This window comes from Sturnus vulgaris, chromosome 3 (genome assembly GCF_052056855.1).
Source record: "Sturnus vulgaris isolate bStuVul1 chromosome 3, bStuVul1.hap1, whole genome shotgun sequence".
Lineage (NCBI taxonomy): Eukaryota > Metazoa > Chordata > Aves > Passeriformes > Sturnidae > Sturnus > Sturnus vulgaris.
This window is the reverse complement of record NC_142245.1, coordinates 5,808,802-5,820,283: the sequence shown is the minus strand read 5'-3', so window position 1 is coordinate 5,820,283 and position 11,482 is coordinate 5,808,802. Positions and strand designations below refer to the sequence as shown.

At 42.9% G+C, this 11,482-nt stretch overlaps 1 protein-coding gene across 2 annotated transcripts; it reads left to right on the top strand.

The window, feature by feature from the left end:
- The first annotated feature begins 28 nt into the window (after window positions 1-28).
- On the top strand, window positions 29-9,740 carry CFAP36 (cilia and flagella associated protein 36). 2 transcript variants are annotated; one of them, XM_088160770.1, is made up of 10 exons: window positions 29-355; window positions 3,793-3,857; window positions 4,762-4,863; window positions 5,265-5,379; window positions 6,218-6,305; window positions 6,721-6,772; window positions 7,422-7,548; window positions 7,791-7,960; window positions 8,369-8,524; window positions 9,235-9,740. In XM_088160770.1, the coding sequence occupies exons 1-10, from the start codon at window positions 157-159 to the stop codon at window positions 9,316-9,318; spliced, it is 1,158 nt and encodes a 385-aa protein (XP_088016896.1). In that variant the 5' UTR covers window positions 29-156; the 3' UTR covers window positions 9,319-9,740. The 2 variants fall into 2 exon arrangements, with proteins under 2 accessions (XP_088016896.1, XP_014750612.2); XM_014895126.2 differs by having other exon boundaries at window positions 9,232-9,740.
- The last annotated feature ends 1,742 nt before the right edge of the window (window positions 9,741-11,482 follow it).

The window sequence follows — 11,482 nt, the reverse complement described above, 5'->3', positions numbered from 1 at the left end:
ACTGATAACGGGCGGCTCCGGGCCCGCAGCCGCGATTCCCGGGAATGCGGCGGAGGCGGCTCCCGGCCCGCAGCTCCCGCAGCTCCCGCCGTTCCCGGGAATGCGGCGGGGGCGGCTCCCGGCCCGCAGCTCCCGCAGTTCCCGCCGTTCCCGGGAATGCGGCGGGGGCGGCTCCCGGCCCGCAGCTCCCGCAGGCCCCGCCCCGTGACGCCGGTTGCCATAGCGGCCGCGCCGCCGGCCATGGCGGCCGAGGAGGAGGACGACGTGGAGTGGGTGGTGGACACCATCGCCGGCTTCCTGCGGGGGCCCGCCTGGTCCATCCCCATCCTGGAGTTCATGGAGCACAACTGCGAGGGTGAGCGGGGGAGCGGGGCCGGGCAGGGCGGGTGTCCCCGGGCCGGGGCCGGGGCCTGTCCCGGGGGATCCCCGGGGCTGGGCGGGAGCGCCACTCGGCCCCGCCGGCCGCGCTCCCCGCCCGGCGCTCCCCGGGGCCCGCGCTGTTCCCAGGGCGAGCCGCGTGTCGGGATTTGCATCCTGACATCCGTTTGCATCCATTAGCTCGTCCTGGGATTATGGCATGGGCTTAGGGCTGACACCGAGCGAGCGCCTCGGACCCCGGTACGGCCTCCAAAGCTCTCCCGAGAGTTTTCCTTAGGAAACTTCTCTGGACAACCGAAAGCGCCATCTGGCCAGTGCGACAGAAGAGGAGAAGGCCTAAAGTTAAATTCCTGTAATTATGTGAATGTTGTCAGTGAAGAGGTGAAATACCCCGAGTTTTAGTACTCGCAGAAATGATAGTCAGCACTGGCAGTGGTTACCGGCAGTGTTTTGTAGGCGATCCTGTGTGTGAGTTTAGCTCGGACGTAATTCCAGTTAAAACTCCCCTTTCTTCCTTCGCCTTCTTGAGACAATCAAGGCATAATTTAGGGAGCAGCCTGGGTAAAATGGAAGTACAGGTAGTAGGGGGGTGCAGGATTGCACTGTAGCCAGGAGAGACCTGTGCAGGTTTGTATCTGCAGAGAGGGAAGGAGGAAATAGCCTTTCTGATGTAGAGATTTGGCTGAATTACTTCTGCTGCTTACAGAACAACTTCAGCTGCCAAAAACCACCTGGATCCTTACAGTAGCAAAGTAATGACAATTTGGGCAAGTCTGAAAGCAGTGCCTAAGCCCCTTGGAAAAACAAAGGCGGCTTTTGTTTGTGATTCTTGAAAAAAAAAAATTGCTTCTCAGTTTCTCATCGTTTCTACCCGCCCCAAAACTTTCCATGAGGCACGTGAGTCCTTCTTAAAGCTGGGAAAAGAGGAAGAAGGGAAAGCTGGAGCCTTCACAGCTAGGAAGAGTTAGAGGAACCTGGACTGGAAGTTTTCTCCTGCGAAGGCTGCCTAAACTTGGGCTGGCCCAAACATTCTGGTTACCATGCAAAGGGTCTGGGTTTAGCTATCGAGGGAATTGATTGATCCCTCTCAGGAGCAATGATGCCTTCTCCTGAGAAGGTTGAGGGGAATTTACTGACAGTAAGAAGATTTGTGGAACCGCTGTAAATTTCCACCTTGTGTGAGGCTCGTGCTGGTCACTTCCTGCTGTGCCGATTCCATTGCTGGGTTTGTTCTGACATACTTTGTCAGGACAGAGTCCTTTGCATTCCCAAAACATTTAGTCTTTTAATCTAATTTTAATAATTTAACATTTAATCTAATTTGGACAAGCAGATTAGCAACACTGATTAACTGACAATAATTTGTGATTCCTCGAAAATACAATTTGGATTTTGGTAATCGGTATGTGAGGAATTTATTTTAGAACTGTAGTTACTTAGGCCAAGTCCTTGCACTTCAACTTGTAAACTTATGGTATTGGTTTTCTGTCTGTTAGTAAGTGTTTGCTTTCTCTCTCTCTCTTGCTGGGAACTTGATTAATTTTTTCTAGCTCAATTAATTTCCTTTTACATCACATTGAAATTAAATAGATGGGTGTGTATCATCCCATTCGAGGGGTCCTAGCCAAGATTCTCAGTTTTAACAGGAAGATAATGAGTGTCTCCCAGGACATCTGTGTCCCCTGGCTTGCCTTCATACTGTGCTTCTTCACATCTTTATTCCTGTTGGGCCACCAAAGACTGTGCCAAAACCTTAAGGAATAATGACTACGTGATTCAGGAGCCCTGACTCAAGGAAATCCAAGGTCTCTGTTCCAAATACTCCTCAAAGCCACTTAGCTGAGAGGAGATGCTGACTGCAGCTTGCTTTACTTGGCACTGAACTTCATCCCTCTGTGTCCTGAGCCCGGTGTGTGCCAGCTTCCCACCCTGCTCTGCAGGAGCAGCATCCCCTTGGCAGTGCTGGCCTGCTGTCACCGAGGGGTGACATCCCTGTGTCACCCCTGCTTGGGATCCCCAGGGCAGGGTGGGGAAAAGGGGACAGAGAAGCCAAGGGGTCTGCAGGAGCTGGGAGGGATCCCCGGGCAGGAGGAGACAACAGAGGCTGTCAGGTGTCTTCACCCTCCTGACTTTGGTGATACGGTTGCCATGGTTCTCTACCTTTAATTTAATCCTAGATATTTGTAAACTTTTGTTTTAGTTTCTTCATTAAAATTTTTGCCTTGTGCAAAACCCACAAGCAATGCCGGTTTTCCAGATTAGGATTCAAAAGCAGATTTTCCTCTGCTGTTGGGGGACTGATCTGTGTGATTGATTCCTGTCATTGCACTGCTGTGTTAGAAAGGGATGCTGCTTTAGGAAGCATCCACACTGTGTCCAGGTGTGCATGATGTGGCTCCAGGGCTGTCACAGCTGGGAAGGAGGTTGGATACCTTCCAAAAGTCCCTCTGAATTTGTGTGAAGGGTGCACTGATTGCACAGGCATCCCCTCCATCACAGATGTCACATGTACACAAAGAATAAATCACACTCGTGCACCAATTCAAGCAGAATTCCCATTCTTCAAAGAACTTCAAAGGATGTTCCTGGGAATGACTTGTCCAAGTGGCTAATCTTGAAGGGGATTGAGGCAGATTTATTTCTAAGCCTCTTCTTTAATTGCCAGGTTTTACATTACCTCTCTCAGTTGTTGGCGTGAAAAAATGTAAATTAACCCCCCCCAACCTTAGTTTTCAATTCCTTTTATTTTCTGCTTCTTCCACATATTCTGCAGCATAGAGATCATGAGCTTGAGTAGTTCCAGTCAGGGATTTTAATATGAATTTACATGAATTTGATTAATATGGCCTGTAGTATAGGAATGTCCATTTTTCCTAAATCAGGACAGATGTAATTAAAATATAACTTAACTGCACCACATTTCCTCTTTGGGTTTATCTGGTTTTGCAGGCAGGGACTCATTTTCTTGCATCACCTTGGCTTTTTCACTATATGAATGACATTTAAAAAAATTGTTTAAGTCATTAATAATTACATCTTCCATGTAAATACATGGAGAGTGAGAAATTTCCTGCTTGATGTGTCATCTGCCACCTTAGAACAACCTTACAGAGGTTCTATTATTAAAACTTACTTTTTAGTGAATGTAGCTGCTGAATCCTCAACTTCCTTACAAGTCTATTATGAAGACACATTTTCCCAATATTAAATTATGCAGCTTAATTCCTTTCAATATCAAAAGCACACACTTAGCCTGAGTGTGTGGAAAAACACAGGGCTTTTATAAATCATGGCCTGTATTTTAATTGATTAAATACATTACCCTGTAAAGGTTAATCTTGCTATTTAGGGTGTAAGTTAATTTGTGGTGGTTTGTACACTGACTGCAAAATGTTTCTTCTTCCCCCTCCTCAGTTTTTGATGATGAAGAAGAAAGCAAGTTGTCTTACACAGAAATTTATCAGGAGTACCAAGCTCTGGTGAGCATTATTCCCTGTTTGTGGTAAATATCTAAGCAAAACAATTTAAAATGCTAAGTGAGTCTTGAGATGAACTTCTGATTGGGTTATTATTGTAATTTAGAATTTTTCCACGTGTTATTTAGACATCCTGTGAGTTGCAGTTGTCATATGCATTTTTATGCCTGAAGATCAGGTATGTAGAAAAGAAACTGTGACACAGTCATTCATAGCTCTTAGACTGTTTTACATATTTTTCATTAAAATTAATATATCCACTACCTCCAGGACTGTATTTATAAGCTTGCTAATATTATTTTCTGTCAAGTTAAAATGACAACCAGCAGGATGTCTGAGAACACTCACAGCTTGTATTTTGTTCAGTAATGAGTCTGGGAAATATTTTGAATTATCTTTCAATTATCTAAAAAAAAAACTACAGGACATTTTTGGAGCTTAAATACCTATGAAACACTACATGCAGATTTCTAACACACTCTTTCTGTAATGAGGCTGGGGAATACATGATATTAAAAAGCTTTGATTGAATAAATACAAACCAACATTTGTTTCTGCTCTGACCCTAAAGGCTTGCTAAAAGGCAAAATAAAGCCTTTTACTTACATCAAAACCCCATGAGGAATACTAGCCAGGAGTCTGGGAAAGAAGGTACACAAGTGAGAGTCCTGGAAACTGGAGAAGATACATTAAGGAGTAATCAAATTTAGCAATGAAAATGCTCATTTTGAACAGTTCAATAAAGCAAATAAAGCTTGACATCAGAAAAGTCAATTATGCTCTTGTAGTGATTTTCCTTTGAATTTACAAACCACACCATCAGAAAAAAATGATAGATAATCCTGACAAAAATTGCCATGATTCTCAGGGAAAAACCTTAGAAGGTAAGGCTTCTACTTTCTTACAGGTGGAGAGATTACTAGAGGACTACCTTAAAGAAGTTGGAATTAACGAGGAGAAATTTCAAGAAGCTTTTTCTTCTCCTCTTGCAAAGACCCACACCTCGCAGGTATTTGCCTTCACTAGGGAATGTTTGGATTTCATGCTTAGATTAATGTTTTCCCTAACACAGCTGGCAGGAGATGAAACTTGGAAAAGTTTTCATGGTGAAACTGCAATTTTCAATTGAGCTGCAGCTGTAAACTTACACTGGGAAACCCAATTTTGTCTTAATATTATAATATTGTCATAATGTTACTGCAGACATGTTGATCTAAAGACATAACCCACCAAGTTATTTTCCTGACCATGAGCTCTTGGATATCTGGAAAAAACAGACAGATAGGAGAGTGAAATATAATTATTAAAAACATGCTCCCCAGAATTGAAAAATCAAGCTAATTTCAAACAGACCAAGCTGGTGAGGATTTCTGTGGGAGTTTAATTTTGTGCATATCTTTCCTCCCACAGGCCATTCTGCAAACAGTGTTGGCAGCAGAAGATTTTAGGCTATTTAAAAAAATGATGGTACAGAAAAATATTGAAATGCAACTGCAAGCAATTCGAATCATCAAAGAAAGAAATGGTGAGGAATGATGAACAGAGGAGTTCTCACAGGTTTTTAATGCTCTTTTGATGACTCTTTCAGCCATTCATAAATGAGAGTGGAATGCTGGTTCTGCTCCAGTTCACGTTACTGGAAAACATCCAGCTGATGTTACTGGGATTTCATTTCCTAGTCCTTGGCTTGCACTCTCAGTGACAGCTGTCTGTATTTTAAAGTTCACAGAATTTCAGGTCTGTCTGAATTTCTCAGTGAAACTTAAGAGTTTTCTGTTGCAGAATTTTGGTGACATTTCTGAGTTAAAGCAGAGCAGTTCCCCAAACGGGGCAGTATCAAATAGCTGGAATCCTGCTCCTTGCATGGCAAGAAAATAATCCACACCCCACTTTGCTGCCCTGGTGATGCTTCTGAAAGGATTTGAATCCCATTCCTTCCTTCCATGTCTTTAATTTTACTGTTTTATCTTCTTCCTGTATGTGTGTTTTTCAGAGAATAATGTTTAAATTTCACCTTTCATATAACAGCTACATTTGGGAGTGGTTCAGGTGGCCATGGCTGAATTGCAGCCTACAGGAAATGCCACATAATGCTCAATGCAGAGTTTGGCTTAACCTTTGATGGCAGAACTTTCATTGCCAGAAATCTTTGCCTTTTTCCTACCAGGGTTTAGGACCTTTTCCTCTAGGACCTTTGTGGAAACAGTTCCAGAGGAAGAATTACATGGCTTTGGTTTTATGAATGTAATTTTCTAGTGTTTGGGTTTTGTTGTTTTTTTTTTTAAATTTTCTTTTCTTGTCTGCCAATTGGAGTACAAAATCATTTTCCTTAGAATAATGCATAAATCTTGGTTTTTTTCCAGGTGTATTGCCTGAGTGTTTGACAGAGGGCTCTGATGTATTCACTGAAATTGAACAGGAAGAAATGAAAATACTCAGAGAGGTTCTAAGGTAAGAAATTAATCAGTCCCACTTTGTACATTATTTTAAAATACAGGTCTGTAGGAATTAACTCTTCTAGCCTTTTCTAGGGCACTAGATAATGCTATTTTCTCTCTGGATTCTAGAAATACTTCCCTTCCTCTCTTTAAATTAGTAAGTGAAACAAAGGGATAGATGAGTATTGGAAATTCTTACACAATTATTTTAGCACAAAGATAGTTGAGGACAGTGGGCTCTTGTGTGTTTTATCACAATTATTTATTTCTGTTAAGACTTAAGTCATGGAAATATTTTGGATACTGACAAATTCACATTATATTGTAATTACTTTGACAGTCCTCAAATACTTAAGCAATGTTAAATCTCCTTGAAAATCACAACCACTAAAGGAGTTTTGAATATTTACTTGTGTTTACTGTTACAGAAAATCTAAGGAAGAGTATGAAATGGAGCAAGAGAGAAAGAGGACTGAAGAAGTGAGTATCTTACCTTTGTTTGTGAGTTATGGGGATGATTAAGAAATGCCCTGATATTCTGTCCTGGCTGTGTGTTCCATCAGTTCAGTATCCCACAAGAAGCACATTGCCTGCTCAGCACCTGGATCCTGAAATCCTGAAATCCTGAAAAAAGGGTGTCAGCCTTTCAGATCCAGAGAGCAGCAGAGTTGCTGATATTGTCAGGATCAAAGAGCCTTCCAAGTGTAAGCTGCTTGGAGATGACAGCACTCATAATCCCACAGGAATTAACCTCCAGGATCACTTGATACACAGTGTAGTTACTCATTCAGTGTTCACAAGACAGAACTAAGCACCAGGACCCCGAAATCCTCTCCAAGAGACCATCCCTTGGTGTCCAGCAGAGTTTGTGCTCAGTGATACATTTATCACAAAATAATTTCATATTTTAATGAATGGTGTGGGGTTCTGACATGAATTATGTGGTTGATCAACAGCACAGACGATTTCTAGGCAGAAATTGGGAGAGAAGGGTTGGATTGTCTGTAGTGTGAACAATGCAGTTTTCATTGGAAGTTCTTCTGGGAGATTCTTTTGTGTGGACAGTTCAGTACCTGAGCTGCAGTGGCAGGAAATGTAACACTTGGGTTTATTTGTTTTCTAATTCAAGGCACGTGCTAAACTCAAAGCTCCAGATGATGGCCACAATTCTCCAGGAGAGTCAAGAGAAGCTGCTAAAGCTAAGGAATCCACTGAGGGAGCTGAGAATTCTGAAGAAACTCCAAAATGCCCATTAGGTAATGTCAGGGGGAGTGCAGTGCTGAGTGGGCAACATGATGATGGCTTTAAAGGATTCAAAAGTCCACTTGTATCGAGATTTTAAGAACTTGGCTGGATAAGGCTGTGAGTAAAGTGTATTTGCCCTGCAGGAATGCCTCCCACCATGGGCTGTTTTACTATTCCATGATGTTGTGTTCTGATTGATTCTTTTTATCTGATTTATTTTTATTCTAATTGTTTCCTATGTAAAATTACTTAGAGGGATCTCATAAATCTACAAAAGAAGACCCCAAACCAGTTTGCCCAGTACAAAAAGGAGCTGAAAACTTACCCCAGCCCTCTTGTACCAAGGGGAAAGAAGACACTAAGAAAAAGTCTGCTGGGAAAGGTTCAGAGAACACAGTGCAAAAAGCTGAGGTGAAAGGACCTGTAAGTTAAGAAACAAATAAAAAAAGCCAAAAATAGAACTAGAATGCAAAAAGAGAGGATTACACCTAGAATATGTATTTAAAATAGTAGTATATTTAAATACAGAATTTCTGTTGTAATCAAGTGGGTTTGGGTTATTTTGTTTTTTTAAAAAAACAAACATGTAAACACTCTTTCATGTTATTCACAGTTTAATTAGCACAAAGTTCAGCTCATGATTTCTACTTTCAGAGTAGAGTTCAGCATTCAGTCCTTTGGTAATGTCTTAGGAGACAGCTCTGACTTGAAGCCTCAACTTGGATTTGTTTTCACCTGGTAATTTTGGAGGCAAATAGGATGTCAATGTGCTTTTCTTGCACAGGACATTGATACAAAAGAATTAATTCCAAAATTTTAATTTTTCCCCAGAATTTATCAGAAACTGAAAAGCAGCAGCTGAAGCAACGTGAAGATTACCTAAAGAAAAAACGAGACCTGCTGCTGGCTACAAAGAAAGAATCAAAAAACAATGTACCACCAGCACCAAACACTGAGCAGAAAGAGGAGGAATCTCCTCCCAAAGAGGTGAAGCATATAAATATAAAATTATATTTCATATAAACCCAGGGGTGCTTTCAGTGCAGGTGCCCATGTGGCTGCTGGATACTGGGAATGGGTTAAAAAGAACAAGGGGGGAAATATTTCCAAGTTCCTAGTTTTGCAGAAGCCTTGGGCTGGAAGTTTCAGTGATGAAGTTGGCATTGGTTGGCTTCAGCATCATCAAACCCTCCTGATTAACTTCAGTTTATGAATGGATAAAATGCCAGTTAGCTCCCAGTCTGTGACATACTATTTGGGCTCCTCGGATCTCAGGGGTTTTCTTTTTCGTTTGCAAACACTTGAAAACTCTCTCAAAAAAGAGGAAAATACTAGAAGAACTTAAAACCCTCTTACATTACAAAACAATGTAATAACTATTGTGTTTCAAACCCAAACATCATTACTCTCCTTTGTAGAGCAAGTACTTAAGGGTGTGAACTGAAGTCCAAAGACTTTCTATTGCCTCAGATATTTTCCAGAGTTGCTGTGCCTTTTATTATGCTCAGAACGGGCTCCAAGTGCTGAGGAGCCTTCAGGACAATTGTTCAGCAGGAGCTGAAGTTGGGGCTCCCAAAACACGGATCAGGCCAGTGGGAGAGGGGGGTGGTTGGTGGCAGGAGCCCCATCCACCCTGAGCTCCATGCTGGGGCTGCAGGTTGCTCTCTGCAGTGATGTTCTCACTCTGCTTTCAGGAGATGTCAGAAGAGAAGCAAAGGCTGCTGCAGAAGAGGAAGATGCTTGCAGAAAAGCTAAAAGAAGAAGTCATTAATAAACGGTAGTTTTGAGGCTCATTGCTGACCCCAGGAACAGAAGGATGTTTTAGAATAATGCTCAGTAAGTGAAGGGATTTCCGATCTCGCACTGGGATTTAGAGAACTTCCAGCCAAGCAGCTCAGTACCTGGTAACTCCCTATTGCAAATGCCACTGAACATTCGTGTTCCAGAGTGCTGGGAAGTCCCTGAGTGCTCCACAGAGAGGCTGTGCCAGCCCTGCAGAGCACAGCCCTGCTCCAGCCCTGAGCCTGCAGGGCACAGGCAGCCATGGAGAGCTGGGAAAGGAATCCCTGAGGCAACAGCTCCGAGCCCAACATTGGAACTTCTTCACTGGAACAGTGTAGAACTCGGTTCCTTTCATTAGCCCATACAAACAAATGGCTCTGTCCCAGCTCTGCAGTGCAATAAAGTCTGGTTTCACAAGGAAGTGCACCCTCAACCTCCTCATTTGTGAGAAAGCCAATCAATGTGCCTTGGGAGTGAGGACATTCACAAATGAACTCCAGGTTGGAGTGGCTGACAGGTTTTTGGGGCAGTTTCCCAGTTTGCAGTAAATGCAGCTTTAAATGAAAGGAGTTGCTTTAGTGCAAAGCTGAGGCTGCTCCCAGCAATTCACTGCCAGAGTAGCAGAAATCTGTGCAAGTCCTTTACTGGTTTGGCTTTCACAGACTCAAAAAGAAGCCAGGAGAGGTCACCCTTTGCCCATGGCATGCCACAGCAACTCCCAGGAAAAGACACAAACCCACCCCTTCTAGTTTAATGGAATTTTTATTAACAATTACAAACAATACATGTTACTACAGAGTCATTTAATACCTGCGTTTTACAGCTCAGCATTAATGTGTAAATACTTAAAACATCTTTACAGTCTAAAACTAGTACAGGGGGAAGTAGAATCCTGCTGTCCTCTGGGAAGGAGAACAGCAAGGAGCAGCCCTGCAGAGCAGCAGCCCCTGCCAGGCTCAGAGCACACAAACTGGGCCCTACCTGTTCAGCTTCTGGCTCTGTCTGTCCTTTTCCTGCTCGTATTTTGTCTTCAGTCCCTTGAAAGTCTGAACATACTCAATAGATTCAAGTGCATTGTAGAAGTTTTCAACTATGTGTGCAATAAGGGACTTAATATCTTCCTGCAGAAGAACAAAACAGGGTTTCAGCCTCAACTGGGCACAGGGAGAAGATCAGAAAGCTTTTGAGTTTAGTTTGGAAAAATAATTGATTCTTTATCCAGAGCCAAAACCCTGTTGTAAAAAAAATATGAAGTAATGAGATTTATTAATTTTATTCATTAATAAAAGAGATGATATCTAGAACTAATTGTTAAGCTTCCCACAGAAACAGACAATGGCCTTGGCAGTGTCCCAGTGCTGTTTGTGACACTTCATTAACCAGGGTGCTGCAGTCCTGGAGACCTGCATTTTGTCTTTGGACCTGAGGTGCCAGGGATGTGTCAGAGCTGGTGCTGAACTCAGCACTGAACTCACACAGCTGACTGGAGCAGGTGTACCCAGCTCCATTTTCCAACAGAACACTGATAACTGCCTCAAAGAGGTTTCCCTGGATGGTGTAAGGGTTATAAAATTCAGCTTTCAGGCCAGTTATCTTCCTTATAAAGTGAAGAACAACTCTATGAAGAACAAACTCAAGAACAGGAGCCAGGGCTCTAATCTGCCTCTCATGGAAAGAACTGAAACCCCTGGAGTTACCCCGAGGAAGGTGCAGACCCCCAACCATGAGCATTAACATCTCATCCACACTCATTAACACAAATTCCAAGGTCAACCTTCCACACATTGCACATCTTGCCTGGAAGAAGGAAATCACAACAGCTCCACACTCCAGGCCAGAAGTGTGTGTTTTGAATTTATCAAGACCAGGACTCTTCAATAGTGCTTTTCCACAAGCACATTCCCAGCTGGCATCACAGGCTGATCCCCAGGACCAGCACTGCCAAACACTCCAGGCCTGAAAGGGGGAAAGGAGAGAAAAATCATCCTTATCTATTTCACATGTGTCTTCTGAGGCACTGGCCTGAAGTGCTGCACTGAGAACAGGAACACAGCAAATGTGGAAGAAATCCAGGTATGAAAATATTTTTAAATCCTAAAAGAAAAAAATCACTTAATTCAACACTGGCATTCACATACACCTTTTAAATAACAGGAGGAGTAA

Coding starts and splice junctions, on each gene's coding strand:
- CFAP36 (XM_014895126.2), top strand. CDS start 157: ATGCGGCGGGGGCGGCTCCCGGCCCGCAGCTCCCGCAGGCCCCGCCCC. Junction 3,858..4,761: donor ATCAGGAGTACCAAGCTCTG/GTGAGCATTATT, acceptor ACTTTCTTACAG/GTGGAGAGATTACTAGAGGA. Junction 7,961..8,368: donor AAGCTGAGGTGAAAGGACCT/GTAAGTTAAGAA, acceptor ATTTTTCCCCAG/AATTTATCAGAAACTGAAAA.